Raw genomic sequence first — 19974 nt, forward strand, 5'->3', positions numbered from 1 at the left:
ATCTTATCTTCGGGCTATACCCTTCCGGCCGCGGCTTCGGGGCGCCAGGCGCAAACATGGCGCAGTGCTGCGCGGCCTCTTCCTGCTCCCTTCGCCCTGTGCGCGTGCGCGGCGGGGCTCCGGTGCGGGGGGGGCTTTGGCGCGAAATTTTATCCTAGTGCTGGCGGGAGCTCGCGCTGCCGCTGCTGCCGCCGCGCACGGGGGTTGTTGAGGCGCCGCGGTGAGTGGGCCTCGGCCTTGCGGTCCGTGATGGGGGCGGGTGGCTTAGTGGTTCTGGGAGGGTGGTGGAGCGCCTCGGTGTCTCTCTGCGGGTCCGACCCGGCGGCGCTAATGGCCCCTGCCGACGCCATGGCCCCGCAGGCCGCCTGGCAACCGCCCGCTCCCGGGGCGGGGAGCGGGCTCCCTGAGGCAGAGCTCTGCCCGAGCTCTCCGCTACCTCGTCTAAACCGACGGGCTGGAGTGGGCGAGGGGGGGCACGGCACTGGGGGTGGAGGGGGCGTTTTCCTGAGCCCTGCGGCCTGTTTCCAGAGGGAAAATTCTTACTTAAAAAAAAACCCAAGCACATAAAAATTGAGCGTAAGCGAAACGTTGGTGACGGTCTCATCCACCTGGACGCTGTGAGGTCTGGGCGAAAACCAGCAAGGCATAGTCTTAAAACGGCCGGTGGTGTGCCCCGGCCATCGCGGCGGGTGGTCGGCGAGCCCCCGGGGTCAGGGGGAGCGGGAGGACTTGGTAATAAGCAGAGAATAGCTGATAACCTCCTCTGTGAATATGAAAAGTAGCCAGTAACAAGGGAAACGCGTGTTTGTCAGGTGTGTTCGTCAACCGCTGGATGTGAAAAAGAAGTACTGAAGAACAATCCACTACTAAACACCTTCCCTTTTTCCTCCTTCCTCAGAGGAGAGGTGTCTGGAGGCTTCGGGAAAGGTAGGCTCCTCTGAATCAACCGATGCATGCCACATTCTTCGTACACGTTGAAAGAATCGATGCCATTTCTATGTATCTGGCCATCTCGAGCCTTTCCCTGCTTCTATTTTTAAATAATAATTTTAAAAATTGTTAATTTGTTTTAGCTTTTCTTTGGGAATCATGAACACCCGGCAGCAAAGCAAAATTATCTACTCCTGGTATGGAAAACCCATGAGCTCAGACAGAAAACTGAGGACCTTCCAGTACAAGTAAATAACATTTATTTCTGGTTTGCTCAGGGAAACTTAATCAATGAAGGTTTCTTTACCTTTCTGACATCGTTTAGGTTAATGTGGCAGTCAGCGAGAATATGCGTAAGGTTTTGAGCATTGTGTCATGGTGCTGTATGTGTATGACAAAAATGTTGTCACAAAGCTCTTGAATTATAAATTGTATAACGTATAAACAAAAACATTTAACTAAATCTGTAAATAAGTGTTAACTGGGTATTTGAAATACATATGAAAGCTTTTAATCAGGAAACTCAATTAGGCTTTGCAAGAGGGAGCATAACTAGCTGTAAGATTGACAGGCTGTCAGCTTTAATGATATGTGAATTATAAAGAATATGAAAACCTGCTAATCTGCATGTGTGCGTCACTTTCTAGGGGAATCGTTATTAAATCAGAAAGAAGCAGAACAGAAACCTGTATACAACTTGGTGAGTTTATTTTAGTAGAAGGGGAGAATGCAGATCAACCTTTTGTGGCGCAACTCCTGGATTTATATGAAGATGGTAAGAGAAATAAAAATTTACCTCCTATCTGAGAAATCTTAAAATGTTTTGAAGATACCTATTTTATGGGTATATATTTAGGCCATAACCCATATCACTGGCCTAATTTATTAAGGAAATTAGGCTTTGGTAATCACTGCATCTGTATTCGCATGCTCCCCAAATATTGGGGGCTGATGGCTAATTTAAACTAAATTTGGTAGATAAACAGAGAGCTTAAAGACATTACATTTTTACAACCTTTTTGCTTAATTGTCTAATTTAAAAGAAATGGTCCTTGAGGAAGACAGTGTGAGCTCATGCTTTATTTAGAGATTGGGAAATCCAAATGGAGCAAGAGCGCTGCAGCCCTGGAACTTGCATCTTATTAGCCATCAGGGAACTTAGCAATAAGGTACAAGGCTGAATAAATGGGTCTCATTACTTCTGTCCCTTGTAGAACTACTTGTTTATAAAGGTAGATATTAAAAGATAAATCATGGAAGTGAGCGATACAAAGACTGCGTCTGAGTCTGAATTAGAAACCACTCATTAGCTATGTCTGATTTCTTTGAACCGCTTTTGTTGTTTGTTTTGGGCCATCATAATAGTGTTTTGAGGGTTTTTAAAATTTTTTACTTTTTTTTAAACATAAATACATCACTCCAGCTTATTTATTTACTAATGCACATTTATTGTAACATAACTGAATATTCTTTTCATGTTGGAATGAAACCCGTGAAACTTCCTTGAAAACAAGATTTTCCTTTTCTTAAATATCTTTGACAAATTTGTTAAAGATATGTGGCTTTGTTTTCATTCAAAGGTAAACACCTTAAAATGTAGAGAGTAACTTAATGTTCAATTGTAATATGTTCCAAATATTTTTTTTTAAACTCTCTCCACACTGAATCTGTTAATAGTGTTTATTCAGCCTTTCTTCTAGACATTTCAACAGCAGGATTCTCTGGTTTGTTAGGCAGTTAATAAATGTGTTTCTGATTTACCTCTAAAATAACATTGAAATTACAAATACAGTTCTGAAATTTCTCACTTCTCCTTTTATGTCACTGCTTTTAGTTAGTGGGGTCTGATTAGATCACATTTATGCAAATAAGGAATCTCTTCATTTGTGATAGTGAACTGGTGGACCAGCTGGTTTGCAGGCATTTTGTAACACCACCTATGTAGGTGTTATCTTAGTCCTTAAAAGTCTCAACTCAAACACGTTAATTTAGCTTAGAAAATGGGAATTGTAATCTCTTATTAAATGCTTTCTCACCTGTGTCCAGGGAGGATTTCTATATTTGATGGCATTTCAGCTAAAGTCATTGAGGTCTGGTAATAACTAATTGTGATACAATAAAATTCTTAGTGTTCACTGACTTTTTTTCATTGTTACAGGTGCTCAGCAGAAACATGCCGTTGTGCAGTGGTTCTCTCATATTACAGAGATACCTCAGAATAAACGGAAACTGCTTAAAAGAGAGGTTTCTCCTCAAGAGGTGTTTTTTGATCAAGTTTCTGGCTATGACACTGATATAGCTGTGGAGACCATAATTAAAAGCATCATGGTATGTACTGCAGCCCCTCTACATATAGAGGGAAGAAAGAAACAAACAATTTGAAAAGCATAATAGAACAAAAGAGAATATTCCCTCCCAAATTAAATGTGTGATGTGTATTTGTTAATGCAGTTAACATAGGATAGGATAGTTGAAAACTGTTGATATTTTGTCTTTCCTCCATCCCAAAATGACTTTGGTTGTTGGCAGCCACCTGATTTAGAGGTTTGTGTGGAAGGAAGTAATGTGATGGGAGTCCTGTAGTGCAATAAACTTATGCTAGTGTAAATGCAGGTTGGAGGTGTTGCCCCATATAATAAAGGATTGCAAGGGTTCCAATAATAAGATCTGTGAATAGAAAATAATTGAATGTTAAAGTAACGTAAGTGTTAAGGTATGTGTGTTTTGGTATTTTCTGTTTTTTACAGGTAATACCACTACATCTGGGGGAGGAACTACCTATTCCATTAAGCAAGGAACAAACTTTCTATGTAAAACAGTCGTGGGATGGGAAATGCTTTAAGGCTTTGTCCCCTGACACATTCTCTAAGCTGAAAGAAGCTAATAAGAAAGGAGGTGGCATCCCAAACTCTTCAAACTCATTTATTCCTTTGGACATGATTTCCCCCCTGAAAAAAGAGATGGAGAGAGTTGTTCGGAGTGCCACAAAACCAAAAAATGTTGAGTTGGAAATAGAATCAAAACATTCTGCTTCCAAGTCCTCCCTCGCTAAGGAGAGACATTCACAAAGAGTGGCTAATGGCATCAAAACTCCAACAGCAAGGAAGAAGTTACAGTTAAACAGTATGTATATGGCAATATTCTGTTCATTCGGTAGTTTGGAATGTAATATGTTTTGTGCCTTTTCATTTTGGGTGGTTCAAACAATGGTAATACTCAACATCAGTATTTTTAGCTACCTTACTCAGGCTTTGGGGTTAGCCCAAGCCTTTTGGGTGCATCAGTTGTTTGTCTTACGTCTGTTATTTCAAGCAACTGTACTGCTTATATTCCATTGCTGTTGCAAATGTTTTATTTGTAACTGGTAAGTCTAATTTAAAGTACTTCTTGGCTGAAATGCTACCAATCAGCCTAACTTGACCTCAGAACATCTCACTTTCTTTAATCTCCTGACGTTGCACTAGAATGTTTACATTGGGCTGGTTGAATAAGCACATTTCATCCTATGTAACATGCTGTATTTTCAAACTGGAGCCTGAGTGAAGTTGAAGGTGATGGAACCGGGTTAGAAAACTGAAAAAATCAGTTTGTATTCTATTTAGTCGTCTTTTTAGAGGAAGTGTATGCCTTCTGTATGTATTCAGTTCCTTGTTCCTGGAGTGTAGTGCCACCCCCTTTCATTTAAATGGCAGCCACTGAGCCAGTCATACCATGTCTTCTGAAAGTTAATCAAGCCAGCCATATTGAACAAAAGTTCATTTTGCTCTTGATTCCTAGGTCCCACAAGATCTCCTAAAGGCAGGATCCTGGGATGTGAAGTTTTGGAACTTTTGGATGATGACTGTGACGCTGTAGCACCATTAGAACCATCAGCTACTAAAAGAAAAGTGAAATTCACTGGCATTTTAGGCTCACCACCAAAAATACCTTGCGCCAATGATAAGTCAAAGTCAATGTTTGATACTGCAGAGCACTGGCAGAGGTTTAGTGATACAATACGATTATCCCCCTATAGTAAGGTCAAAGACTCCAGTGAGAAAGCCAAGAATCTTAGTATGAAAGATGACACTATATCGTAAGTGATAGCCTTTTTATAATTATTTTTGTGTGGGATTTCTATTTCCATGTAGTTCTCTGAAAGCAAATTCATGAAAGACTTCTGGGGAGAAAAGCAGGTGAAGTCTCTGTGTGTACCACGTTTTGCCTGTTGAGATCACCGAGAGAAGGGGGGATAGACTGAATAGTTACAGGTGCACTGTGGTGAAGCTCTAGAAAGCATGTTACTTGGAGGTGAATGAATGATTAGAGAGATCATAAGAGGAGTTGACTTTAAAGATGGACACAAGCAGTGCGTGGTTACAAAAACAGAGAGAAGAGGTTGGGAATGGGAATGGTAGAATGATATGAAAGGGAATTGAAGCCATATTGATTGTTATGGTTTGTAGTCATCAGCATGGATGGAAATCTGTTTCCCTGCAGTCACTGTACGCATGTCATACAGGCTCAAATGTGCCCTACTTGTGACAACTATTGAGATATGCTGACCTATAGAAAGGGATGCGATTGGCCTCATGAGAGTTCTCATGATAATTGTATGTATACTTCCATGCTAATTTTTATGTAGAAATCAAAACTCAAAAAGCATAATTGTTTAAGTATATCTTCACACAGCCTTTAAAAATAGCATTAAGCTGGGGCAGGAGGAGAATGGATCACACTTTCTTGTATAAAATGTTGCAAGAAGCCAAAAACGAGTCACGTTCCTCCTTTCCTCCTTTCAAAGAGTAAAGATGTGGGTGCAACACTTGGTGGATCTGCAGCCTGTTTTTGTCACTTATTGTATAGCAAAAAAACATTTATTTTTCATTGAAAAGGTAATGGCATTTCAGTGGTATTTATAGACCTAAAAAAAATTCTGAGACTATCTACAAATAATTAAAGTAATTCATCGCATCGTGTCCTTTAAACTAATAGGGAAGTTGTATTAACAGTAAAGTGTTTCAGTGGTAGGGATGAAGAAGTGCTCAAGAAGACAATCAAGGAATCTCAAAACACAAATAGAAAAATCTACTCCAAAGGGCACATCAAAGAGTTGCCCAAAGAAAATAATATTTGTTTTCTCTTTCTCTTAAAAAACTCAAACAAACCCAAAGAACAACAAAAACCCACAACCAAGCAAAAAAACACTACTGTTTTGAGCCCCTCTCCCTTCAGTTTGGCAGTGTTATATTTGCAAAATTTGGCTGCTAGTTCAACTATACCAGCATCTATTCAGTGCTCCTCACCAAAGTATATGTGTTTAACTGGGGGAGTGAAGGAAAGCTGTTAACGTGCAGCAGCTGTCAGTCAATGTGAAATAAATCGCTGTTGCCAGCGGAGGGTGCATCAGGAAATAAAGTGGTACAATGTTGATAGGGCCCAAGTCAGACACCTGTTTTGAACTAATGCTAGTGCAGTCACTTGTCACAGCATCGTAGGTCAGCTAGCAACTCTGACTTGTATGGGCTCAGGGTCTCTCTTTAGACTTAGCAGCTTTCCTCAACTGGTTCACAAAGCTTTATAGAAACACTTACACTTTACTGTAAAAATCTTTACAGTACAGACCGTGAATGAACTATAGTAAATATTCTGAGGTGGTGTTTTTTTAATATTTAAGAGACAGTGCAAGAAACGGGAAATTGTGCTGCCAGTATCCATGCCATAGCCAATCTGTAAATAACTGTAAACAAGAATTCATGCTTATGGATTGACAGCCATAACAATTGAGCCTGAAGTTTGAAAAGCCTTCTTTTCATCTTTACAAGTGTGATGCAAAGAGGAAATACAAATACCTTTGTGTTCTTTCTTTACAGTTTAATTGGACATCAGGAACTGGGTAGTCAGAGACCTGTACTGACCCCTCGTTCTCGTAGAATATGTGCACAGAAAACAAGTGCTCGCATTTCAGAGCAAATCAGGTAAACTTTTGCATCCATGATATCTTATTCAGATTGCTGTTGATGGCTTGAAGCCTTGAGAGTTTGTCTAGCTTAATACTGAAATGCAAAGGGCTCTAGAAGCACAGCTTAATTGCAGTGAGAGTGAAAACTGTCTTATGTTCAGAAACATAAAGCCGACTCCTGCTGTTCATCAGAAAACTGAGTTCCTTTAAGCCACTCTATTAAATAGCCGTGGAAAATTAACAGCTCAGGTGGAAAATATGTTGGCTTGCTGATTACTATAACTACAGAAAAAGCTGAAAATGTACAAATGCTGCTTTGTAGTGTGTAATGTTGTATGTATTTTTTTAAAACTCATGTCATTTCTGTTTCTCATAGCATACTAAATACACTAGAGTTGAACCAGGAAGAGGATTTTCTGTCTAGCTCAGACAGCTCTTACTCTTCAAGTAGTGAGGAAGAGGAGAATGGTATGCTCTGTACACCAGAAAAGAAAACTAAATCCAGCAGAGTATTCAGCACCCCAAAATCTTCAAGGAAGTCTTCAGTTCACACTCCTGCTAAGACCCTGAAGAAAACTGTAAGCTTCTATATCTAAAAGAGCTGTTTTTATTATTTCTGAGCCAGTTATTTGAATGCTTGATGCCTGTGTATCAAAGTTAAGTATCTGAACCGTTTAGCTTTTAATGAAACATTATCTTGATTCATATGATCTTTGATATGAGTAGATTATGCAAATATATAAAACACTTGTGTATTGTGAATGTTGTGACAATGTTGATCAGAAAACTCTAGCCTAAACAGGGAAAATGTTGGTTTGGGCTGGAGCCAAACTAACTGATGAATCCATTTATGGCCACCATTTCTACTTTTATTGTAAGCTCCGCACTGAGACATGTTATTTCTATTTCTGTATAGTCTTTATTGAGTGCAGTCTCTATATATAGCAGAAATCCATAAGACCAACTTTGTTGCTTGGCAGTAGAGCTGTCCTGATTCTTGAAAGCTTACCAAAGTGCAGATGGTTACCAATGCAAAAGGGATGCTCTGCAGCGTTCATGGCCGCACCAAAGAGTGTGGCCAGCAGTTTCTCTATCAGTCATGGCTGCTGATGGAGATGGGATGCCAGGCTACAAGAATCTGAGGCCTGACTCCTTAAGACTGTATTCAGCTCCATAGCCGGGTACATACTGTCAATGGCTAATTCTTACTCTGTGTTTATGAAATGTCTAACACAGAAAATCTAGTGTAACTAGAACTTGTAACCACAACGAAGAAGAATAATTAAGATATGGCTTTTTTGTTTGGACAATGAAATTCAGATAGATCAACTTCTAGTGTCTTGCTGTTTCTAAAGAACCGGATCACTTTGTAACACAGCACTTCGGAAAAGCAGGTGTAATTGTCTTTGTCACCACCCCCTTTCCAGTTTCTTTTTTCCCTTAGGAAGAAAAGACCATGAGGCTTGTTTGGTAATTCCCTTTGTAAAGACTGTTTCTCTCTTCATCTTGTACTCTGGCATCCCCAGGTAGTCTTTGTGCATAAGTAATATTTGGGAAACTTGTATGAATGATCAGTCTCCAATAGAAATTGCTCTATGTAGACAATCTCTTTGAGGCTGTAACTTTCTTTGCAGCCTTTACCAGAAACACCCAAGACACCCCGGAATGCAACTCCTGAAATTCCCAGGCGCAACTGTGAAGCACAGAAACCAGCCAGTATACTAGAAGAAGCCAGATTAAGGTAATGTGTGCTCAAGGGAGGAAATAATCTTTTTGCTTCAGGTATGCAGAGCAGTAGGCTATGCTGAAATAGGGAAATGTCATCTTTATCGTATTAAATAAATTTGGTAAAAATGCATGGTGTTTTGATACCAGAAGAGCGTTTATGAATTTACGGTACAATACTAGATTTACAAATACTAGTAGTATTTACAATACTGCTTTTACAGTTTCAGATTATTGTAACCAGTCCATGCTAAGTTCTTCAAAACTAGATATCTGTCTTTATTCTGTACAACATTAGAAAAACAAAGATCCTCTCTTACTAGCTTTAGATTGTAAAGGTACAATATCTGTCTCCTCTTGGTGTGTGAAGAAGCTTTACAGGTATCATTGTAGATCTTCATAGTAGAGAAAAATGCATTCAGGATTGACTGTATCTTTCAAACTGAGTTTTAGGTTTTTTACGGTTTCCTGTAAGCGGTCTCCCCTGTTTTATCCTACCTCTACACTGACTTACAAATTTTTTGTGAATTGCCACAGCTAGATTGATTCATGCTGTTTGTTTATGAAGATGACTGTTCAGCCCTCTTAAAAGCACACTAGGCTATTTCTTTGGGATAGTTGACATTGATGTTCAGACTTAAAGTATGCAAGAGATTTGAAAAACTACACACAACTGTGAAAGATGGAGCCTCTGGCTATTTGTTTTCCTTCAGGTAGAACTGTGAAAATGCAGTCCTTAGCCCTCCTATTTCAATTTTTTTTTTCCTTTTCTTTTTAATCAAAAGGCTGCATGTTTCTGCTATCCCAGAATCTCTGCCTTGTCGTGAGGAAGAATTCCAGGATATCTATAACTTTGTGGAAAGCAAACTTGTTGATGGTACAGGAGGGTGAGTTGGTGAAACTGTAACCGAGATCGCATCTACCTATGGCATAACAGCAGTCAGAAAGTCAACACTACTTTTATTTAAAAAGTTATCATCATTTGACTGAATGAAAGTTCATAGTTGAATTTGCCTGGTATTTTTCTTCCTTAAGAAGGGTTGTGCATAGAAATAATGCGGGCTCCTTTATTGTACAGATTCAAATTAAAGACCAAATGGGAAACCATTTTTTTTAAAAGAGGTAAATTACATTTATAAAGTATTTTAGGTTGTTAATTGCTTCAGTAATAATAAAAATCTTCATGATCCTCCAAGGTGTTATGTGTCCCAGTTTGCAAATAAAGTAACTGAAATATAAGGAATTGCCTGAAGTGTCAGAGGAGTAGTATTCAAGGCTGGTCTCAGAGCCCAGGAATTCCAGCTCATTAATCCTAAAAGCGTTATCATTTTGCTCAGGCTGCTGAAGAGGTTTTCTCATTTTGTAGGTGCATGTACATTTCTGGAGTGCCTGGAACAGGTAAAACTGCAACTGTTCATGAAGTAATTCGTTGTCTTCAGCAAGCTGCAGAAAATGATGACCTACCATCATTCCAGTTTGTAGAGATTAATGGCATGAAGCTGACTGATCCTCACCAAGCTTACGTGCAGATACTAGAGGTAAGTAAAGCCCCTTCAATGGCTCTCTGGTTTGAAAGAAGATGAAATCTTATTCTTTGCCATCAGATCCTTGATGTATTACAGGATTCAAGGCACTTAACATATCAATACTTCTAAGTAGTCCCTCTGAGACACAATATGCTTTTATCTTAGAGCAGGTTAGAAAATAATTAACTTAAGGCCGTGGGCAACTTCTTGAACTATTTTGCTTTCAGCTGCGTAAGGGCAGTGGCTGGGAAATAGCCTGATTTATTACATCTACTCAGGTTTAAAAAAAAATCTAAACCAGATTCTTTTTATATTTTCCCCTTCCGTAACTTTTTCTGCACATGTGTGTTTAAAAAGTTACAGAGATGAGAACTCTGGAAGTCAATGTAGCAGTGGAATGATTACTAAGAGGGTCTTAATGGTTAATTGGTCTGTCATCAAAGCAATCCAGCTAAAGAGGGGCTATCTCTGTCAACAATACTGTGTTTCAGATTTCCATGACAAACTAGTCTGCAGCATCTCATCTGGGACTACTGACTGCGCTTGCACTTATATAGGTGTGAATTAACCTTCTGAGGTCTGGGTTAAGATCACCCAACAGGCATTAGACAGTACTGGCTCAAGACCTTTGTCAGTCTAGGCTAACTTTAAGCCAGTGACCTGGAAATGAAAGGATGGTTTCCTGAAGCATCTAGTCCCTTTTCTTACAAACTTCTACCCCATTTATTTAAGCTTGTCATCTTCTATCTGAGCAGGAAGTGGCATGCATTGTTCTAATATCCCTATCCTCATAGCTGGGAGTTAAGTTTGCATATTTGCATCCTTTCCGCAAACCAGCATAGACAGTGTCTTGCTGAGAGATTTGTTGAGGCCAGGTCACTGTTTCTTTAGCATTGTGAAATGCTTCATGACAATTACCTTATCTCATGGTAATGTTAATGTATTTTAACACTCTCTGTTCCTATCCCGTTCAGCATACATCTTTAAAATTAATAAAGAATAGGCCGTCAGAAGTAAAACTTGTTGCCCCCTACAGGCCCTGAACTCAGTTCAATATCCTTCAGGGGAGCACGTAGTCAAATGAACCACTTATTTCTCTGGTTCCTTCTGCCCCAGCTGTTATCCAAGTGCCCTAGCTAGGCTTCTGCTACTTTTCTGATTGCTGCATCTCTTGCTGGGAGTCAATCTCAAGCTCCAGTTTGCTGACATTTCTTTGCATCACCGAAGCAAATTCTGCAGTCTTCACTGCTGAGTTACCTCACTGTCATAGGAAAGTTTTTAGAGAAGGAACAGGGACAGAAAGGCCTGGACAGATGAAGGAGATAAGGTTAAATACCTGGGAACAGTAAGTGCACCAATTCTACCACAACAAACTGAACTCTGTGGTATATTGGATGCCGAGTTCCAGAGCTGTAGAATCGGGATCCTCTGGGATCCAGCTGCTTTATATGACTGATTCAGACTGTCCTGACTGAATTGGAACCATGAAACAAATATAGATTATACATTATTGACATACTCCAGCTTGTTTAATAATTATGAAATCTCAGATCGGTTTTTAAGGGGTTCTAGAGAACAAATACAATTTTCAAATGCAACTCCATTTTACTTTACGGCTTGACTCTGAACTATGTTGCACAATTGATTCAGCATATTTAGTGTAATTTTGAAATGTCATGCTTTAATTTCTGTATATCTTTGGACCTGCAAGGGAAGAGGTAACATACAGTCAACTCATCTGTTTTGCCACATATATTATTGCAGAAGCAGATCTTGTTGAAGATATCTTTTTAGCTTAGAGTTGAATAAATTATTTAGTTCTAGATCCTGCTGATGATCCATTAATATTTTAATGGGAGTCCAAGATTACTGAAGTCAGGCTATTCTTGTCAACTGATTTAGGTTTTCAGTAGGTGTTTTGTGTTCAGAGACACCCTTGAGGTATGCTGGGTTTAGAGTCCTCCTGAGCCTGGGTTTAAGATTTCTTAAAGAATCTATATTTAAGACAAATTGCAGGAAATTCTAATGGCCTTTCTTTTTACCTATGTATTCTTTTGTTTCCATTCTCCTTTATGGATGGTTTCTGGTAGACCTGAGAGTCTTATGAGCTAACCGAATAGGAGTTAAACTTCCTATTTCCAGGGGTTTGGTGTGATTAACCTGCAACATTGTTTAATCCTTGTCCAGTTACTGACAGGTCAGAAGGTGACAGCAACCCATGCTGCAGCACTGTTGGCAAAACTGTTCAGTACACCTGGACCAAAGAGGAAGACCACAGTGCTGATAGTGGATGAGGTGAGACAAAGAATCCTTCATTCTTTTTCCTTGAAGTATCGTAAGAAATGAGTTTTTGGAGCATGGAAAAAGACATGCTTAGAGTGTATCATATGTGATCTAAAAGGAATAGACTTAGGAGAGAAGACACACAAATAGTTCCTCTTAGCCTTATTAGGAAACTGAATTTAAATGGACAAGTATCCTGTTGCAGTATTGTTCTCTGCCTTGGATTTCACGTTGGTTTTATGTTTTGTTTTGGTCCAAGTCATGGAATGAGTTGTTCTATCAAGTCCTAAATACCATAGAATTCAACTGTATTTTGTCTGGAAGCTGCTGCTTTTCCAGTGAGAAAAGTCACAGTGAAATAAGTCATAGCCAGTTTTGAAACTCCTTGAATGTGCTATGTTCAGTAACAAACAAATGCACACTTATTTTTTCTGTAAGCTAATTCAGGTTCTCGCATGGAAGGTCTTTTAATCTTGTTAAATGTTGTATTAATATCACAGTAGTGTTTAAAAACTCCAGCTGTTTAATCACTCTACTATGATTAATACTGTTCAAACATCCAGTAGGACTGTGCTTTTCCAAAAGAGATTAGAGCCCTAATTCGGAAAACACAGTCCTATTAGTAGATGCATAAAGGAAACACAACAGAGGCAGCTTGTTCAGAATCACGTAAGAAGTCTTCTGTGGCAGAGCTAGCTCTCTCAAACCCCCATCAGGTATTGTAAATACAAGACCATTCTTTTTCAGTCTAATTCTTCTCTTTCTATCTCTGCAGCTTGATCTTCTGTGGACCCGGAAACAGAATGTGATGTACAATTTATTTGACTGGCCAACTCAAAAGCACTCCAAGTTAATCATCTTGGCCATTGCTAACACCATGGACTTGCCAGAGAGAATAATGATGAACAGAGTAGCTAGCAGGCTGGTATGTCCTAGCAGTTTTGTTGCTATGCTAGAAAATGAGAACAGATTAAATACTGTATGCAGTTAAAAGTAATCCAGGAGAAAGGTAGGATTCGTTACATCAGAGGTTAAACAATGCTTTTATAATTACCTTTCCTCTCCAGAGGGCAAATAATGAACACATAAATCTTAGCAAAGTAAATTTAGGAGCCAACTTGCTAATCAGATGTTACGCCGTGTAAGTACACTGTGTTCTTGTAAGAATGAATTAGGAATGCAGATGTCTTTTTAAACATATTAAGATCTGGATAATCAAATGCTGTGCTTCATGGTTAAGCTGCTTACTCTAGAGTTCAGAGGAATTCTCTTCTGGTTTCCCTTCCTCTTTCCCCTTTCATTCCAGGCACCTAGTTACTTATCTGATGATGTTTGCCATCATCAGCTGGTAGATTTTCTGTCCGAAGGTATCTAACAAAGCAAGCTGGATGCACTCTGCAGCTGTGTTGAATACATTTTCCTAGGCCATCACTTCATCACTACTCTGAAAAGTGATTTGCAAAAACAGTGCTCTGTGCCTCCTTCATTCTGTGACTCAAAAATATTTCCACAGTGTGTGAATTGCTTTCCCCCACCCACTGAACTTGCAGATCAGCTGAGTCCATGTAGTCACAAGAGAGAATAATTTTGCATAAGAAATGCAAAACTCAGGCCTCCTGTAGGATATGAAAGGCAGTGCACCATCTATAATATAGATTGTCATTCTCATCTGAAAGCACTTTTTATTAGCTTCAGCCAGAAGAGAATTTAATTCTTGGCTGGTTGCTAACGTGAAGTCAATAGTGTGACTGTATATATGTATACAGATTTGCTAAAGGAGAGATGAATATTTTTTCATAGCTTCTGCTGTTACTTTGTTAAAAAATAAGGTGTAAACAGTTGTAATCAAAAGATTTTCGTATTAGGTGGCTCTGATTTGTTTACAAGTTTTGTAAGAGAAATTTGAATTCTAATATCAGCAGTGCTTGCTCCTCAGGCTTTTCAGCGGGGAGGTCCAACCAGTGGTCCTCACTTAATCACAGTTTTGTGGGTTTGCATGTTTAATTCACAAACGCGAAGTGGAAGAATTGATTAAAGCATATCATTTAGAGGGGAAAGATGTGAAAGAGAGATTGCTCCTATCGGAGAAAATAAAACTACTAACTATACAGGCTATGCTAGAGCAGTTTAGTTTTCAAGCACTACAAACGCTTCTCACTGTATTGTATTATTTACTAGGGCCTCACCAGAATGTCCTTTCAGCCCTACACCTACAAACAGTTACAGCAAATTATTTCATCCAGACTGAACAGCATGAAGGCATTTGAAGAGGATGCAATTCAGCTCGTTTCCAGAAAGGTAAACACAGTACAGATGTATGTCCTTTGTGTTGCGCTAGGTAAAGAGTGTGGGGGGCAGCGGGGGAGAATTTTGTAACAGTAGTCAGGCTTGGTTCTGTGGTTATTTGTTCTGTATTGGAGGCAAAGTGGGGCGCAGGTAGCGGAGTGGATCATACACTATGCTCTCTGTAAGGCATACAGGGTGTTTTTGCAGGAAACATTGCTAAAGCAGTGTCGTTGCATTTTCTACCTACTTTGAGAAGGCAGCAGTATATTCCAATAGCTGGAGGCATGACAACAAGAGTCGTGATAATGCATAATGATAAGATACCAGCTTTCTCAAGTGTTTGGCATAATGTGAGTCACTGGATGATCTTGAAAAAAAACCAGTATGCCAGTGGCAGTGGAAATACCCATATTCGTTTTGTTTCTCAAGATGTTTAAAGCCTTGGCATAATACATAGTATCTGTTCTGTTGCCAATCTTAATACTCAGTTGTACAAAAAATACATACCTTTTATTTAGGGATCAGCATTTAGGGATTTAGTATTAGGGATCAGTAGCTTCTCAAAATAAGATGTATGCATTGTTCAGTGTCTTATGTTAGCAATTATACGTTAATCTATTAAAATTATGTTAGAACAACTGTCAACCAGTATACACTTAAACTTTTTCTACTACGCATCATTGTAGGATTAAAAAAAAAGTACTCATAAATATGTCGGAAGTAAATACAAGCATTTGTTTTTTTATGAAGGATCCACCTTTTTGTAAGAATAACAGTGATGATTTTGTAGACTGAATAATCTGCAGTGTTTTTCTATTATGATTTTTCTCCAGAAAATCTAGAAAAATAACACGCAATTAGATTTTCTAAAGGGTTTCTCATTCTTGGCTCCAGCTGGGTTCTAGGGCTTTCGTATGTTATCAGCATCTACTGGGAAAACTAGGCCAGTACTCTTATCTAGTGAACCTTTGTAGCTTTATTAAAATTGTAAACCACAAGTGGGATTTTAAGAAGTATTTCGTTTCAGAAATTTCAGACACCTAAAAATTTCCAGGCACTTGTAAATGTGAACTCACTATGCCAGATGTTTCTTTGAGACCTACTAAATAATATTAGTGTACTCTTAAAATCAATATTCTATTGAATATGGAAAAACTGAGGAATTTCCTCCCCCCCTTTTTTTTTTTCCTTTGCATGAACATGGATTATGGTAGGGTCTTTATTGATAATATTTCTGAAAATTTTTGGTGTTGAACTAAACTGCTCACATTGAATTTCCTGGATTTTTTTTTTTCCAAACCTCTGACTTCCGTGGTTATAGAAAAAAGTTCAGGCTTGAATTTGTGATGACCAGATCGGGGTGGGGTGTGAGAGAGTTGCTTCTGTTGGTTTTAGTCAGTAAGATTGTTATTTAAAATCTGGGATTCTAGTAACACGGTTCACAGTAGCATTGCTCTCCTGTTTTTTGGTCAGGTTGTGGGGGTTTTTTTGTCTGTTGATTCTTGCTAAACTCTTTTCTTAACTTGCAGGAAATATCATTACAAACCTGTCATGTTTACTTTCAGGTCGCAGCACTGTCTGGTGATGCAAGGCGTTGCCTTGATATCTGCAGAAGGGCCACTGAGATCTGTGAGTTTGCTAGCCAAAAGCGAACCCCTGAAATAGTCAGGATGGCCCATGTAACAGAAGCCATAGATGAAATGTTTTCATCACCATATATAAATGCAATCAGGTAAAAACATTTCTCAGGGGAATTTCTTTGCTTCTGTGTCTTTTTCATTGGGCTATTTTTTCAAAAACATTCAGTTTGGGAGCATATGCGATGCATATGTTGAAGTATGATCCAAAACAAACCTTGCAGCACAGCTAGCAGAGAGAGGCACAAAATAGGAATTAAAGACAGGGGAAACAAAGTCATAGAAATCACTTGTACAAGTTTATACAGGATGTTTCCATGTTTGTGTGTTAGCTCAGATCAGGAGGGGGCTTTTGAAATTTCCTGATTGTCCCTACTAACTGTACATTGATTTCACTGAACAGCAGTTTCCGAGTATATATACTTGAATTCCTTCCAGTTGGAACTAAATCTGGAAGATACACTCAGGAGCCCAAAACTACAAACACTACTGGTTATTCAACATACTGGATGAGACTTTGAGCTAGACTGATGGAAAAACCTCTCAGACGTGCATAGTGTAGGCACAGGTCTTCAAGAGTCAATTGTTCCCCTCTACATATCCGCCTGTATTACGCCACCGTCTTTGCTTGCTTAGATGCAACCACAGATGTCTGAGCAGAATGCAAGACACTCCCATTTGAACTGGCTTCTTTCTTTAACATAAATAGATTCTGTTAGGAACCTTCCAAAAGGTTTCCTGAGGGAATACATGTGAGGAATTCTGTTGCCCTTCAGTGCTCTGCACAAGCTGTAACTGATAAAGTGCTTTACCAGTTTCTGGTCAAAAGGAAGAGAATCTGTTTCAGCGGGGACATGGGGACTAAGGGATGCAAATACAGTATTTTGTTAGATATGTAAGTACTGCTTTTACTGTGCTACTTGGGCCTGAAAACCTCAATGTTAATTTGTTAATTCATAAATGTAAGTTGACCATAACACACTGCAGAACATGTATGATGTATGGAATGAAATGTTGTGTTCAGATACATTGAAAAAAAAGGTGAGGTGAAGTGAAATGTAGTGTATTGTGGTGCCAGAGTTGCAGGCTGTAATACAATGGCCAGTTGATATAAACTACCCTTCTCGGGTAGAAAAAATACCCTGCATTTAAATAATGTGGTTACCAAGCAATTTCCCTTCCAGACTTCTTCCTAATGTTTTGTAAGTTGTAAACTTGACAGATTGATTTTTGTCTGTTTTGTTTTGATATTCAGGAATGCCTCATTGCATGAACAAATCTTTTTGAAAGCAATTTTAGCAGAGTTTCGCAGGGCAGGAGTTGAGGAGGCAACAGTTCAACAGGTACGTTTGTGTTTCAGAACACTTTTTTTTTTCTTTTACAAAAGAGCGGGTACTGTCAAAATTATCCAGCAAAAGTATAAATATTTAAATATTTGGGGGTTTTATTCTTAAAATTTGATGGAAGACAGTATGATAGCAAGGTGAATTGGGGCATGGCTGTCCAGGCCAGGTGTACAGCCTATTTGAATGCTACCACCTGTTTTTCAATGGGACTAAATACTTATAATTGGAAACATCTGCTGTTGTTAATTAATGTTACCAGTGATCTGGATCACAAAGTGATTTATTGGCTTGCACCTGAAAATGTTGCATGCTTCCACCTAACATGCTTTATAACAGGAAAAATAAAACAGGACCTGAAAATATCAGGCAACATAGTTCAAGGAGGAGAACTGAAAGTTGATTCCAATTTCTGTATCACTGTCTTTCTCCATAGAGGCAGGTAGATCTCTACTAGCTTCAATTTTTTAGTAGACCCGTAAAATACTTGGCACCAGCAGAGCTGTGAAGACTCTGCACAGAGTCTATGTCATGATTAACAGTACGGAAACTAAATATTAATACATATAAAAATGTTTAGAACTATATATTTATATATAAAATAACCTACCAGTTTTATCTGGTTCTATGGTTTGTAAGTAAGCATTTTAATTGCATTTTCCATTACTGGCTCCTGAACATCTGCATCAGTTGATTGCATAGATACACTGGGCAATTGGTTCTTGACCTTCAAAGAATGTTTTGCTAGACTGATTTGTTACTTTTTTCCCTTGGTTCTCCTCTAATACCAAAAAAGTTTTCTTCTGCTTTTTCTGAATAGAAAAGCAGAAGACCCCAACTGATTCTTGTTACAGATTTACTAGTCTGCATGATTTGTGACAAGTGCATTCTCCTGTGCTTAAAGGTGCACCATGCCTTTCTAAGCTGGCTTTCTTTCCAAGAAAGATCTAAGATCTTTCATGTTTGTAGTCGGTGTGACTCGTGCTTACTCGTCATACTGAATATCACTTCTGAGCAAGTTGGTATGTAATTAGTTGTATGTCAGCTCTTAATCTTCTGGATAAGCTTTAGTCCACATAGTCCAGGGGAGAAGAGGTGTACTAACAGATAAAATGATCTAGTTAAAAAATTGCAGACAAGGTAGATTGCTTATTGTTTTGCTTTTTGGCTATATAAAAAAGGAAATTATAGCTTGGAATTGTTACTTCCTTGACAAAGTTCTAACGGTTTGTGCTAAAATAGCAGCATGTGTGCATTTCATCTGAACAGGCTGGAGCTAGTTTTTCCTCCTGTCCCATAGATGTGGAGGGAAGGAAGCTTCTCTTTTTCACCTTGGCCTACTAGATTGCAGCAGGAGGTAAACATGACCTGTGTCCTCTTCTCTATTTTAATAGGTCTATCATCAACACGTAGCGTTGTGTAGAATTGAAGGCATGCAGAGTCCTACAATATCTGAAATTATGGCAATTTGTTCAAGACTTGGCGCCTGCAGGCTCTTGCTGGTGGATTCCAGTAATAAGTATCTTCACATGCGGGTGCAACTAAATGTCAGCCAGGATGATGTCATGTATGCGCTCAAGGAAGAATAAGGCAATAGAGATTTTATTTTTAAAATATGTATAAATATTTAAAATATTGTCTATTTTTAATTTTTTTTAAATTGTTGATAAGATTGAAATAGTGAAATGTATTTTTTCTAAATGCTTTGCTTAAATGTTTGATATATTAAAGCACTTTTTGTATAATAAAGAATTTGCTTCAAAGCATTTTAAGTATTTGAAATCAAACTATTTGTTTTTAAAATATTTTTATATGCTGGTAACTGGTCCCCTTTTGGCTGAGGTGTATGAACTTGTTGATTACTTGCATCACTGCTAATGCTAAGGAGCTTTTTTTGTTAAGACTGGCAGTGTCTTTGTGGCGTTGCAGTTGATGTAGCTTTTCTTCATTGACTTTTGTTGAGTATAAAAGACATCATTAAAATGTGCTTAAGCTTACGTTACTGATATAATGAAAAGGAACTTTCAGTTTGCAATCAAGGCTTAATATTTGAATTGAAGAGACTGTTTGCTACCAGGAAAGTAAAAATACCAGAAGAAACTTGTCATTCAAGTTATAAACTTTTTTTTCTTTTTTTATTTGATTGATATCAAGGATTGCTTTGAAGAAATTGCCTCAGGTAATGCAGGTCTGTTGAAATCTGCTTTTGTAATTGAACTGTCTATCAAAATGCATTAGTCATTTGGAGATGGATAGTTTGAAAACACTTTTTAAAGTGAACACTTAAAATTGTTGTTGTGGAA

General features: G+C 38.6%; 1 protein-coding gene across 3 annotated transcripts; it reads left to right on the forward strand.

The window, feature by feature from the left end:
• Window positions 1–24: 24 nt before the first annotated feature.
• Window positions 25–19791, forward strand: ORC1 (origin recognition complex subunit 1). 3 transcript variants are annotated; one of them, XM_075155766.1, is made up of 19 exons: window positions 112–220; window positions 813–927; window positions 1074–1178; window positions 1578–1705; window positions 3089–3258; window positions 3678–4053; window positions 4708–5005; window positions 6783–6887; window positions 7248–7449; window positions 8506–8612; window positions 9382–9483; window positions 9963–10134; window positions 12310–12417; window positions 13181–13330; window positions 14584–14703; window positions 16257–16423; window positions 17584–17671; window positions 18526–18575; window positions 19066–19263. In XM_075155766.1, the coding sequence occupies exons 3-18, from the start codon at window positions 1090–1092 to the stop codon at window positions 18532–18534; spliced, it is 2391 nt and encodes a 796-aa protein (XP_075011867.1). In that variant the 5' UTR covers window positions 112–220; window positions 813–927; window positions 1074–1089; the 3' UTR covers window positions 18535–18575; window positions 19066–19263. The 3 variants fall into 3 exon arrangements, with proteins under 3 accessions (XP_075011866.1, XP_075011867.1, XP_075011865.1); XM_075155764.1 differs by lacking the exon at window positions 18526–18575 and having other exon boundaries at window positions 19066–19791; XM_075155765.1 differs by lacking the exons at window positions 813–927; window positions 18526–18575 and having other exon boundaries at window positions 25–220; window positions 19066–19791.
• The last annotated feature ends 183 nt before the right edge of the window (window positions 19792–19974 follow it).

This window comes from Calonectris borealis, chromosome 8 (assembly GCF_964195595.1).
Source record: "Calonectris borealis chromosome 8, bCalBor7.hap1.2, whole genome shotgun sequence".
NCBI lineage: Eukaryota > Metazoa > Chordata > Aves > Procellariiformes > Procellariidae > Calonectris > Calonectris borealis.